We start from the raw sequence: 21,375 nt of genomic DNA on the forward strand, positions 1-21,375 counted from the left end.
TGGTTGTAAACCCTTTATAATCACAAACATTTTGATTAGTAACTGTAATTTAATCATATATTTTAAATTATTTTTTAAAACAAACATTTACTTAAAAAAATACATTTAATAACATTTTTTAAAATTTTTAGTTTGTAATTTAATTGTTATACTATTAAATGTAACTCCTAAGTGACGACACTAAAACACCAGTTAAAATGTGCTCCCTTTCTTTTTTTTTTTTTAGGAAACTGATGACAGAAAGAAATATGAACAAGATGATGAAGATGCTGTATATACATTTATTGTGTAACTTGTCAAAAGCTTATTGATCACACATACAACACCAGAAAGGCTCAGCTGGTAAAAGAACAATAACAAATCACCAAAGATCAACACAGTTCTTGGCCTTGAATAAAACAGCAGCCAACAGACAAGGACAGCGGCTCCAAGGTCAACGGGGTCTGGAAACATGAAGCAAAGTCATATCGATTAATGATACGGATGCAAAGTGATAAATTATGGTGTTGAGTTTCCCACACTTGTGACCGCAATGCAGCTATTTCCAATTCTGACATGTAGAATATTTACAGTTTTATGAGCTTGGATGACACGTCAGACATTTACTCATGCTGCCCCATCCACTGTGGTCAGACGAGGTGGTGGGGTGATCTGAGGACTCGAAGCAGACAAATAAATAACACATGGATAGAAAAATAGAGCGGAGCCACTGTCATAAAAAGCCAGCCACTGTACTCAATCCAAGAATAAAACAATTTCTCCGACAACCTGAAAAATGTCTGGCTGAACACTCTGATAAAAAGCTACAACCAGCGCATATTCCAGCACTCGAGATTACTTCCAGGCTTAACAGAGCGACAAAAGCCACCCTTGAACCGATGCAAAACCAAGAAGCTGGAGGCCAAAATACATCATTATAAAACACTGTAGCCCCTTTAAATGCACTTTTCAATAATAAAATGCTGAAATCACATGGTGAGAAAAACATTAAGAGTGTAACCATTTACTCTGCCTATATTTTGATATGACTTCACAAAAGTCCATCTGCTCTATGTATCCATAAATCCTATCGCAAACATTAAATACTACATTACAGTACATCATTCTATCAATCTGGTAGTGTAAAATATGTAACATAAACATAAACTCTGTGGGATAAAACTGAAGCTTGTCGATATTGAAGGTTCCTCATTGTCTGATTATTGTGCTGAATAAAATTTAAAAAAATTCATAGACTTGAATTAGTCCAAAATACAAAATCTGAATACTATTTTAAACATTAGATATATGTGTACAAAGTGCTTGCTCTAAAGTGTCTGAGACATTTATAAGCTTGAAATAACTGATGCAAACTTTTACACTAAGGTTGAGCTCATTGTGTACTTGCGGAAAAAAAATAATAAAAATGCAGACACAATGTAGTAAACACCTGTACAGTAAGCTTGAACAAAAAAAAAAGCACCTCCTGATTTGTCTTTCTCACTGTAACCTTTTTAAAAAACACTTTCAGTGATTTCACTTTTTCTTTTTACAATTTTTTTCCTGAAAATTGCATTGCATATTCCAGTTTGCACACATTCACAATCACCATGGTACAACTGAAACCTCTGCAGTGCTTTTTTCTACATTATCTGATCTTCCTTCATGTAGACAGAGAGCCTTGTGGGGATCTTTGGATGAATGAACACTTAAAGTTGGATGAGCATCATTTCGGTGTCTGTATTACTTTTTGACTTTGAGGCAAAACTGCCCTATTGTTGATCCTGATAACTGAAGCAAATAACACCTTCCCATTTCTCTCAGGCCACAACCCATTTTCAGATATCAGTATCATCCAATCACTTTGCACCCTCTGATTGACCCCTTTTCACCACAGTAAGGCTGAATGCAGGAAAAAACACATGTACCGAGCAGCAATATATCATGATTAGTAACATTAATGACATAAAAAATATATATACTTGTAATTTTACAGCTTGTAGTAAATATATTAAGACATTTCTGCATTGACTTGCTGGTATCATCACCACTAGGCAGCAACAATAGAACACTGAGCTCTGAGAGACACACGGAGGGACAGAAAGAGAGAAATGGCACGTTTCTATCATATTCACAGTTTTTTTTTTTGTTTTTTTTTTTAAATGGTGATTTTATGGCTCTTGCTTTGTCTCTCTTCATTATGGGATTGTCTGATACAAAAGACCCATTATAATGGCTTGGCCTTTATCTCAAAGATGATTCCAACAACATAATTCAAAGGCAGGATGTGTTTCCTCTGTACACTGAAATGTTTTGTTTATGATGAGATGTGCTCATTTGGAGGCTGCCTTGATGTTAGACAATAGCAATGCTCCCAACTCATTCAGAGAGTTACTGTTATGAAAATTCATTGTGTTGCATCACAAAACCATGCACAACCTCTATTAGCCTAAGCTTAGATTGCTTATTGTTTATATTATGCTATGCTGCTGTGTTTATCATGCACATATTGTCAAAGACTTTATAATGAGAATTCATGGTTGAAAACATGTGAAGAGCTTAAAACCTGTACAAAAGGTGTCCTCTGCCGTCCTCTCACCCACACAGACCATTATAAAAAAAAAAGCTTACATTGTCAGTGAGTCGAAGGCAAGCTTGCAAAACAAGCTAGGAGACTAAATAATTCATAAATCAACCATTTTTACCTAAATTTGGTTATTCTAAGCAAAGTAAGGGGGCAAAGTTAAGAGGAATCTACACATTTACACAATATATCTGACTCAGGTTTTCTGGCAAAAATATTCACATCTATCTTTGTATTTTATCACTTTATCAAGTCAGAACTTGAAACTCTTTCAACACTGGCTCTGATCACCATTTTTGGTTCGGAAAATGTGGTCAGTTTTACGAGCATGACTGGAAATGTGCAAATTACGGTTGAGTGGCCTCAGAATAATTTTCACCCTTGCAGCTATTTTCCTCAACAATTTTCAGCTCATAATTTTTATAACCTTGGCAGGAGGGCTAAATTAAATATCAATTAAGGCAAATATTTTTGAGTGTGTGTATGCACGTTAGAGAGGCTTTACACTAATTCACCTATCGCATAGCAGTACATAGCAATGCATAAATGCACAAATCCTAAATTGAATGAGCACATCTTGGCACAGAAAACCAATAACACTATCATAGGCACAGGTTTTTAACACATGTACTTGGCATATAATAAGTATAAAATGTTAGCTTAATTACAGCTATTACATACTTTCACAGTCGTTCAACTTGTTCCAGTTGCTGTATGAGAAGAATACAACTCCCAAGCAGAAAGCTCTCTCATAACATTTCGGTTTATGTGATTATGAGTGAGTGCTGGTTGTAAAGGCTCGGCTGCTGTCACAGGATGACATGTAATAACAGGTGTATCTGTGTCTATGTGTGTGTGTGTGTCCCTTCCCTTCAGCTAAATGACTATAACAATGTGCCTTTGAGCAAGGCACTTGGTGGTACTCTGTGTACTAAAGCACAGTTTGTACTGAGCAGCGCCCAGCTGTGAGTCTGAATAAATCCTTTCTCTTGCTACAAGAATGGCTGTTCAGCACTGACATGTAAGTAGTGCACACGTCAGAATAAAATTGAACAAATTAGTCCATGCTGGGACATGTAATCAAACTGTATTTATCAATGCATTTCAATGTTCCCTTTTATTTGTCACCTCGACTTCAGTTGGTGATTTCCTTCATTTCCCAGATACCTTTTAATATCCCCCCCGGAAAGAAAGAGATTGAACAGTTTTGTCCCAATGACTTGTGTCTGCATGTGTGTGCATTTGTACTGCAAAGAGGTTGAAAGTCATTCTTTCAGCTGTAGATTCTGACAAGTTAATCGTACTCAAAAAAATCTTGGAAACCTATAGCCTTGAAAAAGTAAAGAAAATATAACTATTAATCATCAAACATGTTTACTTTACATCTAGTTATTAAATTTTGCTGTATTTACTTAATTTTGTGACGTTGTTGCAACTTAAAATGACAAGTGAATTTACCTTGCTCTTTCTAAATGTTTGCCAGTGATAAAGTTAGATCTGCCAGTTCTATTTGTTAACATATAGTATTAATGAAAATATAAATATGACTGACTAGTTTGCAACGAGCAGAACACAGATATATAGCGCAGTAAACTTGGTTTACTGAAGTTGCTAACTTTTACAAAGATTGATTTAATGAACCATGTCATTTTTAAGTTGCAGGAACTTCACAAAACCAAGTTAATATAACTACATTTTAAGTAAAGTCAACAATTAGATACAAAGTAAACATAAATTCAGACTAATTGTTAGAATTATTTACATTTTTCAAGGCAACAGGTTTCCTAGATTTCTTGAAGTAAAATTAACTTCAGATTAACATCAAATTTACAGTGCATGAAACTACTGTGGCTTTAGAAAAATAGAGTAAAATATCTTGACATCTTGTAATCCACGTTTGGCCACGTATTCATGAAAATATGAACATTAAGCAAAAATAAAGCCAGGAATGCCAGGCAAAAATGCATAGAAGTGTTTTCAACTGTATTTTAGGGTGGATTTTTTCCTTTAAATGCTGATAAGATAGTATCATGAGACATGAAATGCAAGATTAGAAAAATAAGCCACTATTGAGCAGCAAAACATCTCTGCCAGTAAGAGGTATCACCAACAGCTTTTTCTTGGTGTTGTGTGAAAAACATAACTCTGCTCGTCTTCTCCCGACCAATCATACACCAATATCTCTCTATAAGATTAAGACTTCAACAATGCCATTGCTCTGAACACAATTAGCCAGAGATGTAATGTGATCCAAGCAGTGAATTAATGCTTTTTGACTCATTACAATCTAATAGCTGCACATCTTGTGCACTGATGTCAAAAAATAGAGTGAAACTGTGCATTTTGGTTTGTGGTGTTTGGCTGCATTTGCATCAAATTAATCGCTGTAGCAGAAGAGTCAAGAATACAGCTTTCACGTCTCCCTTTCAGCTTCCCTGTGAAAACAAACACCTGTACACTCTCATCCACACTGTGTGCTGCGAGTTATTTGGTTTCCAGCATGAGTCAGGTAGAAACAGGCTTTTGTGACTGCATGGGACTTCCTGGTCTATCAACCTTACTCTTAAAAGGCCTGATGGCATTGTCATTTCATGGTGAGAGGTTCCCCAGCAGGTCCGGGGTGATGTACCCCACGGGCATGGCAGGTAGGGCCTTGAGTGGGTGCTGTGGCAGGCAGGGAGGGGGAGACTGGCGGGAAGGCGGGTTGAGGAGCAGACTGTGTTGACTGTCCACCTCCTGTACCACTGTGTAGTCTGCAACGGGCGCAAAGAGCTGGGATTGGGGAGAGTCAGGAAGAATGTAAGGGGACTGATTATCCTCTGCTGTGGCTGCAGGTTTGGTCTCCACTGACGGAGGGTGTATGGTCTGATAACCCTCGCCAGGCATCAAGGAGCTGGAGGGAGTGCTGATCTGCCGGGTGTTGCTCTCTGTAGTGTAGCCACTTCCTTCAGGATCCACAACCAGCAGCTGAAACTGCAGCTCCTTCTGCTTGTTTTCATCAGCGTCCTCACAGCCTTTGTGCTCTTTTCCCTTCTTTTGTGTTTCCTCCTCTGTGGCTGAGGTGCCCTCCTGTATTCTAAGCTGCTGGCCAGGAGAGAGTACGACGCCCCCGGAGGGCATCACGTTGCTGACTTGGGCATAGAAGTCTGTGTTGACCCAAGTCTGGGGCCCTCCAGTTTGAGTTTGGACAAATGGCCTCTCACCCCTCTCTGGGGCTCTTTCTACAACATCAAAGGAGGCTTCTCCATCCTCGGGTTGGCCTGGCAGCAGGGTGGCCATCAGCATTAGGGTGTCTTGGTCGGGGAGATCTGGGTCATAACAACTGGCCCGGCCTGAGTCATCATCAGGGAAGCTGGGGGACAGGGAAACAGAGATGAAATTCATATTAAAAGAGACATCTGGCAGCATGAAAACACTGCTTTTATCGCCCTGACACACCAAGCTGACAATCAGCTATCGGTCAATGTCAACCCGTGGTGAGCGCCCCTTTTTTGCAGTGTGTACCACACTATTGGTTCTTGTCAGCCCCTTGATTCACTTGCTGCCCTGATTTGGTCTGTAAGTGAAATCACTCTGATTGGCAGTTCAGCTCAGTGCATGAGAAGAGGAATGTGCGCAAGATCAAAACAAGTATGTTATATGAAGTCCGATTATTTAATTTTTTTTAGGATTATTTTTTAAAGGCTTTTGCCTTAATTGAGACAGGACAGGTATAGCATGAAAGGGGGAGAGAGAATAGGAATGACATGCAGCAAAGGCCAGAGGCCGGAATTGAACTCGCAGCTGCTGCGGCGAGGACACAGCCTCTGTACATGGGACGCCTGCCCTACCAACGGAGCCACTGGGCACCCCAGGTCTGATAATTTTTTTAGCCACTGAGCTCTTTAACAGAAACTTTTTAAAATTGTTTGTGTTATTCACACTGTAAATATTCTTTGTTCTTTCAACATCAGGTTGTATTATTAACGTAATAACTGGCTAACATCTTCAATCCATCTGGTTGGTCTTCCAGTGTCCCTTTTTTAATGAATAAACATACAGACTATGGCCACCTGCTAGTATGAAGAGTTATTTCCTGTATGCGTGAGTTGGCCGATGGTTTGGCTGAAAAACAGATGACATGAGGCAACGCAACAATCGGCCTTCATCGCCTTAACTTCTTTGATCACAGTTTGATGTGTCTTGGCCTTTAAATGAGGATCTTTGCAGTACCTGACAGCATTGGAGCACCCTATGTTCATGTGGCGGCTGACAGGTTGCGACAGACTGAGTAGCCTTTGGGTGTCTGAGCTCTGGTTGCCCTCCTTCTCTCTAGTATCGGTATCCTCAGCATCCACCTCAATAAACTCTACCCACGGCTCGTCCTGGTAGAAATCTGGTGCGTAAGTGGGCAGGCCACCCATACCTCCACCAGTCAGGATGAAATTCAGCTCATCCAGCTTCCCCTTCTGAAAGTGCACAGATATGAATGTAAGTGTGGCAATCAGGATGAGGAAAGTCATGTAATGACAAAAGTACTATCTTATCCTATTCTCTACATGTTTTGTGGCATGTGTTAGCGTCTGTTTTTTTTAGAGTATCAGCTACAAACCCAACGTGCTTTTTTGTTTTCCCTTTGTCTGAGAACGAAATAGCAGCATTATTATTGTATTTTTTCCAATCAGAATGTGTTTTCCTGAGGTCCAAGGCTGTTTTGTAAAGAGCAAACAGGCTGCTTGTTAAATGCATCCCACATCATCTGGCAATAATACACCCACAGCACAATGCTGAACCAAGACCCTCTTCACATTATATTATCCATCAGTGGTGCTCCTGACCTTGTTTACATACACAAAACAACAGTGCCTGTTTGTGTTCAGCTTATTTAGGGACATTTTTGCTTTTATTTAATAGTTGACAAACATTATAGGCTGGGAGCCAACTGAGCCAAATGGATGCCAGGCTGTATCTGTCTTTGATAGAAATTAAAATGGAAATGTAATTAAAAACAGTGGTTACACTTCACATTACACAGTCACTTTACTGAATAAACAATGTGCAGTTCCACATGTTGACTGCTGTGTATTATTGATGTTTACAATTTTTTGTACTGCTGCATTTGCAGAGTATTTAGCTCTTTGTACCACCTATTATTAGTGTGTAAATCAATTGGCCTCTTATCTGGTTGTTGCAAGAGCATAATAAGGTATATTTTTTATGATGTCTTAAAGTTACTATTTTTCTGATAATTTTTTATTTTGATTCTATTATTGTGATTATCCGTATCAGCTGCTTGATGATCACAGGCAGGTCTCTAGCTGCTGCTTAAACGGGGTCACACCTTCAAATGTTTTCATTAATGCTAAAACTAAGACCGAAACACATCCGTTGTCTTGTTCTGCCATGTATCATTAAAAGTACACTCACTTTGTATACTCACTTTATTTGCTTCATTTCTTATTTAGTGATTTTTCGGTCGCACACATTATACTAAGTTTGACAATTCAGTTTAGAATGGCAATTCTTTTGAATGAATTCTTTGTGCATATACTATAGAAAACAGTATGTACCTATTAAAGTCTGATCACTTTTGGAATTTAAACATGTTTTATCATAATCCAATAAAAGTGACTTATTAAAGAATATCCATATATAAAAGATATGTACGAGAGGGTGGATCTGACCAACTGTGGTGAGGCTTTGCTAACATTCTTTCACTCAAAGCGGCCAGCCCTTAAATAAACTCCAAGCCTTAACAAAATGTAAACAGGTGAATTATATAAAAAAATCCACCTGCCGTACAGTTGTCATGAATGTCAAAATTAGCTATAGACACCAAAAGCATTTCTTTTGTACCAGGCTGCTGTAAGGTTGGGCATTTTAAAATGTGGGTCTTTGGGTATTAACTCACTTTTGGAGCCAGTCTCAAGTGGCCATTAGAAGAACTGCAGTTTTTTGCACTTCCACATTGACTTCATTTCTCAGCCCCAAAGTTTGCTGCTTGATAACAACACATATGTGACATGCTAAAACTAGTCATCCTGATGTATAGGTTGGGATCCAGTATGTATGTCCAATGAGACAAATCACAGATGAGACAGAATAACAACACAGACAGAAATGTACCTTTAACAGCTCTGGATCGATGCCTTTAATTTTGGGTGCAGGAACTGGTGGCAACAAAATCATCATCATTCTGCAACAGCAGGGAGAGGACAACCACATGATGAAGGTAATCTGTTGCCAGTTGACAGTATTTGTGTGTGTGTGCATGGCATATGAAGCCACGCTGAGAGCTGCACTGCACAGTCTGCTGCTGGTTTTACACCTTCATCTCCTCACAGCTCATACTCAGCCTTTTATTTATTACTCTTACTTTCTTTTACTTTTCTTACTTGATTACTGATTTTAGATTTAATATGTTGTTGTTTCTTTGTTGATATGTACTTATGTATCTATATGTTTATAATATAATATAATATAATATAATGTCATACAGCTATTTGAATTGAAATTAGTGTGTTCCTACCTGTGCTGCTGAGAGACGACAATCAGCATGATGAGTATGAGGATGCCCAAAATCCCGAAAACAAGAACCAGTGTGATCGGGAAAATAGACTCTGAAAGACAACATGAAACCAAATCTGTCATCATCAATGCTCCTGGTGGTTCAGGGATGTGCACCCTATATGTCTTACCTAAAAGAAACTGTGGGACATATTTACATTTATTGTTCCTAACCAAATGACCGATTGCTGATTTGTTACCTTTGTTGGGAATCTCAGTCACTTGAATGAAGATGGAGTCACTGAACTCTCCAAACTTAGTGAAGGCCACCATCCTGCAGCGGATATGCACTTCGTACTCTTTTCCTATGTGCAGACCGTAGATTGTCTGCTGCGTTTGTGGCTGCATCTCGAGCTGCAATAGAGAAACACATAGGAAGAGAGAGAGAGAGAGAATAAAAACACAAAGAAGGAAAGAAAAGAGATTTTTCTGTTTTAAATGATCAGAAAATGATGCCAGTTTTGTTCTTTCTGATAGAAACAACTACATCTGACTGAAGCTAAATGAGGTGAGAAGATGTCTATGTTTAGTTTTGGTAAGTATAACAGTGACCTTTCCAAAGGTGTAATTGTTGAGGTACTTCAGACACATTAGCCGAAGGACATACTGTTATAATAGAGGGCTTTAAAACAGTTCCCAAGGCTGCAGTTGTCAGACTGGCTGGCCCTGTGGTAATGAATATGAGCCTGTACAAGGTCCCATGGCCTCTGACCTACAGATCCCTCCCTTAACTTCCTTCAGAGAGGCCGTGTTTTCCCAGAGGGCCTTGCTCTGGCTTCCACTGCCTTGCCAACAAAGCTACATTGCATTTTAGCCACAAGAGTTCGAGAGGGAGGGGGAAGGAAACACGACACTTTGCTTGCACGACCTACCTACAATTTACTTTAAAGAGGGTGCATGAGTGTTTGCATTTGTGTCAGCTTGTGCATGTGCACAGAGGGCTTTTGTAAAGTTTTAAGGTGTGTGTTTACATATCTCAGCGCATGCAACTCTGTGTGTGTGTGTGTGTGTGTGTGTGTGTGTGTGTGTGTGTGTGTGTGTGTGTGTGTGTGTGTATGTGTGTATGTGTGTGTGGGTGGGTGGGTGCTTAAATGTAAAGACAAAGTAAAAGTAAAGTAAAGACAAGACTTACTGCTTCCCAGTTTGTGGTATTTCTCTCTCTGTATTGGATCTCGTATTCAATGCGCATCCAGCCCGCCGCGACGTCCGCAGAGGGTGGGGGCTCCCAGTTGACCATGACATCATAGCTGAGCCCGGAGGGACTTATATTCAACAGAGTCCAGTTTAGAGACACTGGTGGGTCAGGACGTACTGCCAGGAAAAGGGCAAAAGTTCAGTTAGAGCAGAATGAAAACATTCTGTTATTTATATTGTGTTTATAAACACTATAAATAAATGGACGGCTGTGGATGCACTTGATCATGTGTAGATGAGCAAATAAAGAAGGAATCAAAACAACCACTGCATACATTTTGTATGCCATTCAATTTTACAAATCTAAAGTTTATAGTCAGTTTATAGTTTATTGCTGGTTTTAAAGGCTGCATTAAGGTAAAGCAATGCAATTTTCTGAACTTAGCAGACTGTTCTATCTGTTAGATCCACATTACTGCCGATTATTTATCAAAAATCTCACTGTGTAAATATTTTGTGGAATGCACCAAAAGTCAACCCTGCAATATTATCCCAATATCAATGACGAGGTATTCTCAGAAATGAAAAGATGCCAATTTCAAATTGTTATTTCTTGGGTACAAGCAGAGCTTTTGGCCCGATTTTGTCAAAAAAACATTAAGATTAATCATCTGGGCACTATGAATATCAACAGCCAATAACCTGCAAATCCAACCAAAGCTGTTGATATATTTTGCTGTGGACACACAGTACTGCATAATGTAAATGGTCAGACCAACAATCAAAAGCAACTTCACTCTACGCCCTACTGTGGGTTCAGTGGAAGACAACAATGACATGTTATCTATAAAAACATGCTGATAATCAATTTGCACACGAGGAGAGCGAATAAACAAAGGTTTCTCCACGGAAGAGGTATCAGCAAACATATGACGTTAGCGTGTGATAATACAGTATTTATCAGCATCTTGTACGGTCCTTGTGAGATAAAGACCATCGGACATCAAAACATTTACTGTGTGACACACTGTGTATGTGACACTTGCTGGTTTGGTTATATGCAGCAGCACGAAAACCGTCTGTACAGGTGATCCATCATACAGGCAATGACATTTTCTGCAGTCCCACAGTATATGATTCCCTTGTGAAAATGTATTTATTATTATCAGTGCTGCTACTTCTGTAGAAGAGAGAAATTGTAGTAGAAAATGATTTAAATGCAATGTAGAATTCCCCCGATTCATTAGACATATTGCAAAAATCTTGATATATGCACATATTGTTTTTACTAACCAATATTCTCCACAGTGAAACAGTCATCCTCATTGAAATAGGTAATGTTGTTTTGGCTGCGGAGCTGCATGCAGTAGGGGATCCAAACAGATGTGTGATTTACATCGAAGAAGCATTCCCTATTTGAATGAACGTACTCTGGACACTCTTTCCATTCGCTGGTGGGAGAGCTGAAGAAAAGAAATAATGAGAGAAGAAAGAGAAAAAGAAGCAAAGGGAAAAAATGACTGTCACTTGAGTTTTCTAAAAAAGCAAATCACATGATGTGCACACAAAGATACAGAAATGGAGCGTTTCCACCATCAGTTCGGTTCAATTCAGTTCAGTTCAGTAAGCTTTTTTATTTTTTTTGGGCGTTTACATTGTGAAAAGTTGTGGATGGTACTTTAAGTACTGTTCCCATTTTTCAGCACCCCTCTGCATGGGGTACTTTGCACACAGTTGCTGTACTAAAACATGGATCTCGAAACCCTGTAGTCTGTTCATTGTTCAATAACAAATCAACACACTGGTCAGGGCTGAGCTGTGGCTGGTTTAAACACTGTTCATGCTGTTTTCCATACATTAGATAGCTGTAACTAAAAACTGAAATAATGTTTTGCAGATTCTAGCAGCAGCTGTAGACTGAGAAAAAATCTGGGTCAACAGCAGACAACTTTTAAGGTGGAACGTTTACTTGTAATGTTACTCAATGCATGAGTTAAGGACGTGAATCCATCAACACACCTTAAATTTCAACATGACAACCTTTTTTTTGTTTTTACTGTCTCTCTTGGATGACATAAACTTTAGAGATGAGTGGGTCTTCAAGCATTTAAAAAAATATGTATCAAATGTGACCAAATTATGATATCTGCATATATTCTTATTCTCACTTGTAGAAAAAAAACCCATGGGAGCGTCGTTACTGTGCTCTAGGGCAGCACTAAACCACCACTCTTGCCTGACAAGAAGTCAATGCACAAACCCGCTGTTCTGAAATAACCCATTGAGAGAGCCTTACTCCAGTCTGCTCTTTCATGTGAAAATGCTGCTGTGCAGCCGCCTTCTGTGGATTTCACTCAAATCACCAGTGAACAAGGAAATACAGCGAGTGCTGCTGGACGTAGCAGCAGGTGACAACAACTCTGCCTATATGTAAGAGTACTGTCTGCAGTGGAAACAGATCTAGGGCCTAGGTACCTGTTCGTAGGCATTACTTTTGGTTCCAAAGGTACAAAACCGAATACTTTTGATAGAAACGCAGCTCAAATGCTCTATGTGAGAAACAATTACTTAAACTTTTCATGGTACTGTGGCTATCACACTCACTTTTTCTTAAGGTAAAAGACTCTGAGCGCTCCAGGGGAGGACAGGTTGTGGAAGTTGCCTGGACTCCACCAGCATCTGAATGTCTCCTGGTCCCTCGATATGCACTCTGTGATGTGTGGTTCCACTGGTGCTGAAAGACAGCGAGACACAAACACAGAAAGGTCAGGATCAGAGGGGAAACAATCAGAACTCAGATTGCATTAGGCAGATCAATTGCCTTTATTGACGTCTTTCAACCCTGTGGAGTTTTTCGATTAATCAATGCAACAATAACTAAGCACCCTTTATCTCCATTCCTCCTCCTCCTCCCTAAAGGGATGCTTTGCCAATTTTTAACCAGCTTTGTATCAAAAGGATGTTGTTAGTGCATGTGATGGACTGTGGTAAAGTGTTTCTGGCTCTTGGGGCTGTTGACTGAACTACAGGCTGTACCTCTGCATTTTCGTATTGCCGACTCTTGTGGATTTAATTTCACGATATGCAGCCTGTAACATTATGGCAGCTTTTCTGCACTGTTACTGAGTTGCCTTTTTCTCCCCTCAAATGTTTTTCAGAAACATGTTTTAGTTTACTGTTTAACTGAAATACGAGATCCAGCCGGACCCAGACCCCCCCGGCAGATTTGGTCACCCCAAATGTTGAGTCCATGGCTACAGCCTCGCTGTGATACACATGTGAGCAGGAAAACTTACTGAAACACAAGGATTAACCCTAACCCAAGGATCGGAATTGTGCGCGATGACAAGGATGAAATTGCTTAAAATTTTAGTCACCTTTATAACCTCTAGATCCCTCCACACACATTTCATACCATTTCTCCTCCGCTCCACCCTGAGGGCCTGACTCAGCCTTTTCCACCTCTTCTTCGGCACACTGTCATTCCTCATCACCAATCCCTCGCCACCTCCCTCTCCAGTTGGAGGCCAGTTTCTCATCCAGCTGAGAGTGCCAGGGTTTGGTGCAACCATAAATAAGCAGCTGAAGGTATCATTGATTTCTGCCCTACCCGTTCTCCTCCAGGGCTGGCTGCAGTATAAATCACACACCAGACCCAGAACATAAACATGCTTCACAACACAAGGCAAGGCATTAAAGACAGACTGGAGGAAACCTGCAGCTGGGCACTGTTGCAGAATAGTTGCTTGAGTTCATAACCATTTAACAATAAGTATCTCCACATACACTGCTGGAATGCTGCTAGATCCTAAATCAAAAGATGAAATATTAGGCCTATGTTACCAACATGTGCAAACATATAACACTTGCACACAGACATGCAACCAGCCAGTCGGCATCTGTAGTTAACAATAACCACAAACATCAAATGCCCTGACAAACAAGCTCAACCCAAGGCAGGCCAGGCTGCAAATACTCATCAATTATTCACACAGAATATGCACCATTACTTTGATTACTTTGCTTACTTTCTATTTGATGCCAGTGTAACCTCATAATTCATTGCATTCCTACGCCGTTGTGCCTCCAGCTCTCAACGCTCCCTCCCCCTTCTCCACCTTCCCTCCCTTCATCTTCTGCACACTGTCGTAGTTCCCAGAGCTTTGCTATTTCAACTCAGCCTCCCTCCCCCATCAAACAAATTCCAGCTGCCACCATCAAAGAGCTTTCTGCCGACACTTGATGCAAAGGAGAGCTTAGAACCACAGCAGGGCAGATTACACAAAAAGTAAAATGACACCTTGAAAATGATATTGATGCTTTCATTTTCTACTTTAAACTGTTGCGCATATTTGTATTTGTAATTATGTATTTGCATAATATAAATGTCATCTCAGAGCTGCTGTACTCGGGGTGGAGCAAACTCAGAGGACATTGTTTTGAAAGTTAACCTCTCCATAAAGAATTAGGCTCTGCTGGCAAAGGTCAGAAGGTACAGTCATTTTTTAAAAAGTTCTTTGCATTTTTGAACACAGCTGTGGATGGCAGTTGAATCTAAATTGTGTTAGAGGTGAAAGGTTGTGCAGTAACACCTGGAAAGACTCAAATTTTCACCTCAAACTTAAAGACCCCATTACAGTGAACATTTTTACCTGGTTAACATGTCCATATAACGTTTTTATATGCTACAAGGCATGTCATAAGCGAAATAAGCAGTCAACACCATGGCTGATTATTTGCACCTTGGAACTGCAGTGTCAGGCTGCTCTCACAAACAGTTTGTACATTTTCCTACAAAACATGGATGCACCCAAAGGTATGCATATTCCACATATTTTGAAAGGGTGCAATCACGTAACCAATGCACTGATGAGGGTACATAAGAAAGCAGTCCTGAGCAGTGATGAGGCACGCTGCTGTGGTGGATCAGTCACAAAACACCGGACTTCCCCCAGGACTTTACCATGGTTACGTGTGTTCAGAACTCTGTGAACTTTGCGTAAACATTATGTACTTCTTCACCATGTTTCTCTGTGTAAACCTAACCACAGTGACTGTACTTGCCTGAACCTGATGACACCGAACCATGTTTCTTTTCCGACCCATAAACATAGTGACCTTTATTTAACCTCTGTAACTGTACATAATTGTATGTTAGGGATATAAAGTCATTTGTGGGGTGCTAATTTGTATGATAACATCTGAACTGCTGTGCATGCATTTTTTTAAGGATACCATACGAACCAGTCTATGAGAATATGTTGGCAGTGTACCAACAATAGTCTCCAAAATGGTGATTCAAACATCCCAAGGTTGTTATATCATACACCTCAGGAAACAATCCTGTCAACTTGCAGAGTGGGGCTTTCCATACTGCTGCGGCATTACAAGTAGAAGCCAAGAGTAGCTACATATCGTATTTTGCAAGCTAAGTTTCACTTTTACTACAACTTGTCAGAGCTGGCAATCTGGAAAAAAAGTTTCTACCATAAGCAAAACATTAATAACAGTTTGAAAACGCAGTAAAGCCAAAGGACCATGTTATCTACTACTGTCTACAAGCAGAGGTTGTGGGGTTTGATGTGCAGAATATAAATGAGCAGCTGCGCTCAAACTGAAGGTGGGCAGCTGATGTGTTGGGCTAATTTGTCTATATTAATTATTCAAAGATCCGAGCATATGAGGCAAAGCTGCCGATTTTGCCATTTTAAGGCATTCAGACATGTTTTTCATGAGAAAAATCTCAATATGTAATCCAGAGAGATTAGTTTTGGGGGGTTTAACCATGTTACACCTGGATTGACATCAGTTTCCTGTTCAGTGTTTGGACGCCTTTCACATGCATAAAAACCCCTGAAACTTGAAAAAAATTGGTTGATTTCATTTGAAAATATTGGGAAAAACATAATGAGTAACCCAGAAAGAATTCTGCAAATTGCAAAAGGTGTAAAAGGTGATAATTAAATTATCTGAAAATTATTTGGCGGGATGATCACATAACATCAAAAAACTACAGAAAAGGGCCAAGAAAACGACATTTATAATTTCTACAATTATATATTAAAATGATGTTATCGAGAAAAACTTTGTAGTTTGATTTTTTGTTTTAGACTTTCCTTTTTTTTGGCTTACTTTCACGTAATCTTATTTTAACTTTTTTTTTCTTACTAATTTCTTGCTAATCATGGGCAATTTCTTGTTAAGCTTCTTGAAGCCTTCTCCCCAGTCTGCTCTGGTTTCAAAGTGTTCACTGACTGTAGAGGAACTTTAACTCTCAGTTTCTCTCTTTCTCACTCATTTGCTCACCTGTAATACTTCTTCTCTTGCTCTTCTTATCTTATATAATGAGGCTTAAACCTATACATTGCTGTACAAAAAAAAAAGAGAGAGCCTGAAACTATTCAAGTTATAACTGGCTCGTATGCCACGGGGCAACGTTGCCTTGACAGCTACATGTTGATTACGTGCTACGCTTAGGCTGGCAATTTTGTTGCGGGGCCTTAATCCCTGTATTCTACTACTACTAATATATAACCAGTTTCAATGATGGGAAGCTAAATCTTGCCTGTACCTGCCAGCTGCCATTAAATGATCAGCCGTTGAAAGCCTTGGGCTGGAAGAAGAAACCTAATTTTGTGTGTGCATGTGAGTGTGCTCATTCTGGCTTTCCATATGTATCTGTTGATCCTTCTGGGCTGTGTGTGCAGCTGAGACTGATAAACAGCTCTCAGCTTCATGTCCTGTCTTCATCAGTCCATACAGAGGAGCTTGGAAACCACTTATCTACCTCAGTGTCAGCTTTAGCCATTAAGGTTTAAAATCCACGAAACAGACTAAATAAAGCACTGTTCTCTAGGCTCTCATGCCAGCTGGCAAACAGTACTAAAAAGGAGGAGAGAAAGGTGCAACCAGACTTTATCAGTTACTGCATTGTTAAATGCTAAACTGTCATGATGAGCAGGGCAGAAATGAGGTTATGACGCTATGAATTATCACCTTTTCCAGCTCATTTGCAGATTTAAGTTAGTGTTCAGGTTAATAACGCTTCAAGAGGCCGCTAAAAGGAGATGTGGGGGAAGGAGGAGGAAGAGAGCGAGACAGATAGATGGCAACTGTCAGAGACAGCCAATGTGTGGATAATGTTGTGACACCAGGAAAACTGTAGCTCAATGTGAGATTTTTGGCTGCAAAATAGCAATTCCATTGAAAATAAAATTAATGTCATTACATAAACACATGTATTGGATGATGTATCTCCCTTGATAAAAATAAAAGTTACAGCATCAAATTCATTTGAAACAGTTTTAGCCATAGGACATGCACATCTAGTTCTTTTATTGAAGGGAACATGTTGATTCTTTGCAGTTGTTTAAAACCTGTTCTGCTAGAAACATTTCACGGTCTGCGGAGATGATTAACTATCTGTCCCAGCTATCACTCAATGTGGTGTCCCTCAGGGCTCAATTATGGGTCCGTTACTGTTCTTTTCATATATGCTCTGGTACATGAGCAGCTTAACTTTATACTTCACTTACATTTGGCAACCAAGCTGAGCTAAGCACATTGACAGAAATACTTCATGACGTGAAATATTGAATGTCACATTTTCAGTTTCCATAGCCACAACAGCTCTATGTCAGACCACACATTAGGAATCTGAATATGATTATTTTATGGTGCATTACGTTTTAGCAGACATGAATTTAGTTGTTTTGTTTTTTTTTTAATAACTGCATCTAGAATTAAGCACCACCAACCCATGTCTGGCATGGAGAAAGTTCTTTGTGCATTTATATCCTCCCAGACTTGGCTACTGCAACTCATAGCATGTCGTCATTTCCCACACTGGCATTTCCGGTCTGCAATTAGTGCAGAATGCTGCCACTCAAGTGCTGTCTAAACAGGGTTGGTCTTCCTAAGCATAAAGCACTATGGCACAAATTTGGTTTATTTTTAAAGCATTACCTATAAATGCTATAATAAAAATTGCTATAACCTAATCATCCATTACTGTGGGGCAGCATGTAGAGATTGCGTGCAGATTTTAGGGAGTATTTTTATCCATGTCTTACTTATGCTAAACACACAGTCAAAAATAACACAAAACCACACACTCTGGACTGTGAGTGTCTCTTCTTTGTGGTATTAGTGGATAATTGGCTTGAATTGCCCTATGTTTGAAGAGCACAGATGCATGGCTGCTGAACAGTAGAACCTGTTGTCCCCAGTCACTTCGCTCACAACTTGCACTCAGCTCTTCACTGACAGCGTAAACACAATTACAAGACATTTAAAGCTGAATTGGTGCTGCAAGTCTCTATCGAACCCTAACAGGAAGGGTAAAATGTAACCATCTCTTAGGGTAAAGCACATAAAGTGTTAACTTTATATTATTTATGCATAAACATTGTGTATTTCGAATGCTATTTTTTTTTTTCACCAGAATATGCAGGAAATGCTTTTGAACAGTTAAGAAAACTGATTTGGTACTACTGATCATCAGCAACTTCTGACTGCCATTGCAGCACCCATGGCAGACGATCCACATCGCTTCCTGTCACACCATCAGACTGTCTGTGTGTGTTACTGTTAACCAGATGGAAAAATTGGCAGCGCACACTGACACTGTGCTTAGAGTAAAAGTGCCTGTCAGTCTGCACATGCCGAGCCCTACTTTATATCCCTGCACCCCAACCAATACTCGTACACGCGTGTACTTTTCAGCAACACACACCGGTGGATGTGTTAATTTGTGTGAAACCGATAGCATCGTTTGTCTTCCACAGGGAACAAGTCCTGGATGATGAGAGAAAGAAAGAATGAGCACAGGAGAAGAAACGACTGGATGAAAAATGAGATCAAATCTGGAATTTCCTTCATTTCAGAAATGTACTCATGCTCACTCCAAACTTAAGCATTTATATATTATTTTCTGGGAGAAAAGAAAAGAAAAACCTTAAAATTTGAGCTTAAGAATGGAGGTTAAATGTCAAGTCAGAGGGCCATGTGGCATTAGAGAGAGCCAGAGAGTGCAAGAAGTGGGCCAGAAGAGAGGGGGAGAAAGGTGAGAGGCTGCAACAAGATACAAACAAGGGAATGAAAACAGGTGATATAAATAACTGGCAACATGCACACCCAGTTTTACACGTGAGTGCACAGACGCACACAAACACTGAACTTACACCTTCAAAACAAAAACCGACAGAGAATATCAAAGTGCCATTGTCCGATTCCTTGAATGTGTTCTGCCTTTCCTCCCAGTTTCACAACAGGACCTATGGGCTTTTCTTCGGGACCACGGAGGGACAACGAGTGCTCGCTCCTCATGATTCCCATCACCGTTCACAGCTTTGAAGTCTAACAGAAACAATCTGGTGTGTTTGACCATGCAATGACCCAGTCAGCTTTGTCTTGTCTTGGCGATTTATTAGCCTGAACTAATGATGTTAATCTCCTCTAATGCCATTACAGCCCACAGTATTGGCTTAGTTATGTCATATTACATCCAAGTGAGAGTAAATATAGATGGGGGGCGGGATTCTGGCTTGCAGCATAGACACCTGCATATACTGAGCACACACATTTTCTTTCCTTTCCCTACCTCTCTCTCTCTCTCTCTCTCTCTCTCTCTGGCTTATGTTTTGATGGCTTATTCCCCTCTGCTGGCCTCTGCGCTTCAGCAGGGTGTCAGACATTTTCACACGAGACAAAGCAACATGTTAAGTTCAGCTGGTGACTGTGCAGCTTCACACTGAAGTGGGAAATCCCTGTTTCAGAAATGAGTCAAAATGGCTCCACAGCCATTATAAGTGGGAGCTGAAACATTATGTCTAAGCAAACTGCTGCTCCATTCAATTCTATCACTCATTGCAATCACCCCTTAAGGGTTTATGTCACTTATTTCATCTACCTGAAGAAATTCAGTTTGTTTCAGGGTTTCATATTCATATTCAAAGAAAGTGTGACAGAGCTTTATATTAGAATTTAATTTTAGTTTAATATGATTGTAACAGTTTAACCAATTTTTTGCTAATGTTTGAAGAAATCATTAAAGCTAGAGTGCGGGACTTTTTCATATAAATGAATGTCTGTTACACTTAAGCCCTTCTTTGTCGAACAAGTTCACACAATGCTGATTCAGTTTGTCGTCTAGATTTCAAAGTATACCAGAGTTGTGGTGTCTGGTGTCTGCGGTGACTGGAAGTGATGCATCTTACGTCAACCATCTAGAGCTACATTGGGCATGAAGGGGGGAGAGACGACGAGAAGCAGCTAGGAGTATTGGGGAAGATATAGCGACAAAAATCCTTAGAGCAGCTCAAGAAACGTTTCTGGAGTGGATAATCTGTCTAAAAATAAGTATATTTCTTTAGTTTAAAGGTAAGTTTTCTTGTGTAGTATGTTTTCTTTAGTTTATAATCACTTAAAATTAAAAATCATTGTGTTTTGTGACATGAGAAGTAGCCGTTTATATAAACATTTGGGTTTTTGCGTTGGCCACTGTAGTTTACAGCCCCTTCGCAACGCGCAGTGTCAGTTTAAATCACCAAGTTGATTTGTTTTGTTAAGTAAGAAACCTCGACAGATAATTCTTCACCTGGCAAAAACCTCCAAAATGTCCAGATGAGAGGAGAAAGGTGAGCACACATTAGCAGGTGCCAGGTTAGCAGCCCTTCTGCGATGAGACGAACAGCATGGTAGAAACACTGATTTGTAAGGTGAAGCTGATTTATTCAATGTTTTTACCGGTTTTAATCTTGTTTGTTTAAGACAGAAAGAGACCTCTGGATAATAAGGCTTATGGTAAAAACGTCCTGAGAAATAAATGCTGAAAAAATCCAAACCGGAAGTTCACACATAGAAGAAGTTTTAAATGACTGCAATCGGCAATCCTCTCTGCTAGATGCCACTAAATCCTGCACACTGTTCCTTTAAATCTTTTATGAAATATAACATTGGTATTATTAAGCTGCAGTTAAGGCTACAGCAGACCAGCTGGGCACATTTTGCCAAAAATTAACCCATAGAAAAAGATATTAAAAATATCTCACACATTTCATGTTTCACTTCGGCTCTCTAACTTTTTCTATAGCAGTCCTCAGTCTGCCATGCTGCTTACAAATGTTTGCCTT

At 39.7% G+C, this 21,375-nt stretch overlaps 1 protein-coding gene across 1 annotated transcript in view; it reads right to left on the bottom strand.

Moving 5' to 3' along the window:
• Nucleotides 1–261: 261 nt before the first annotated feature.
• ghra (growth hormone receptor a) overlaps nucleotides 262–21,375 on the bottom strand; it is a 40,803-nt gene continuing 19,689 nt past the window's right edge. The window contains exons 3-10 of the mRNA XM_042488406.2: nucleotides 12,848–12,977; nucleotides 11,537–11,706; nucleotides 10,242–10,420; nucleotides 9,310–9,463; nucleotides 9,072–9,162; nucleotides 8,669–8,738; nucleotides 6,776–7,011; nucleotides 262–5,915 (exon numbers count right to left, since the gene is read on the bottom strand). Of these exons, the coding sequence (XP_042344340.1) occupies nucleotides 5,153–5,915; nucleotides 6,776–7,011; nucleotides 8,669–8,738; nucleotides 9,072–9,162; nucleotides 9,310–9,463; nucleotides 10,242–10,420; nucleotides 11,537–11,706; nucleotides 12,848–12,977 (1,793 nt within the window). The 3' untranslated portion in view covers nucleotides 262–5,152. The remainder of the gene's footprint in view (nucleotides 5,916–6,775; nucleotides 7,012–8,668; nucleotides 8,739–9,071; nucleotides 9,163–9,309; nucleotides 9,464–10,241; nucleotides 10,421–11,536; nucleotides 11,707–12,847; nucleotides 12,978–21,375) is intronic.

Source organism: Plectropomus leopardus, chromosome 4 (genome assembly GCF_026936395.1).
Source record: "Plectropomus leopardus strain MGB_pleo_1.0 chromosome 4, ASM2693639v1, whole genome shotgun sequence".
NCBI classification, from domain to species: domain Eukaryota; kingdom Metazoa; phylum Chordata; class Actinopteri; order Perciformes; family Serranidae; genus Plectropomus; species Plectropomus leopardus.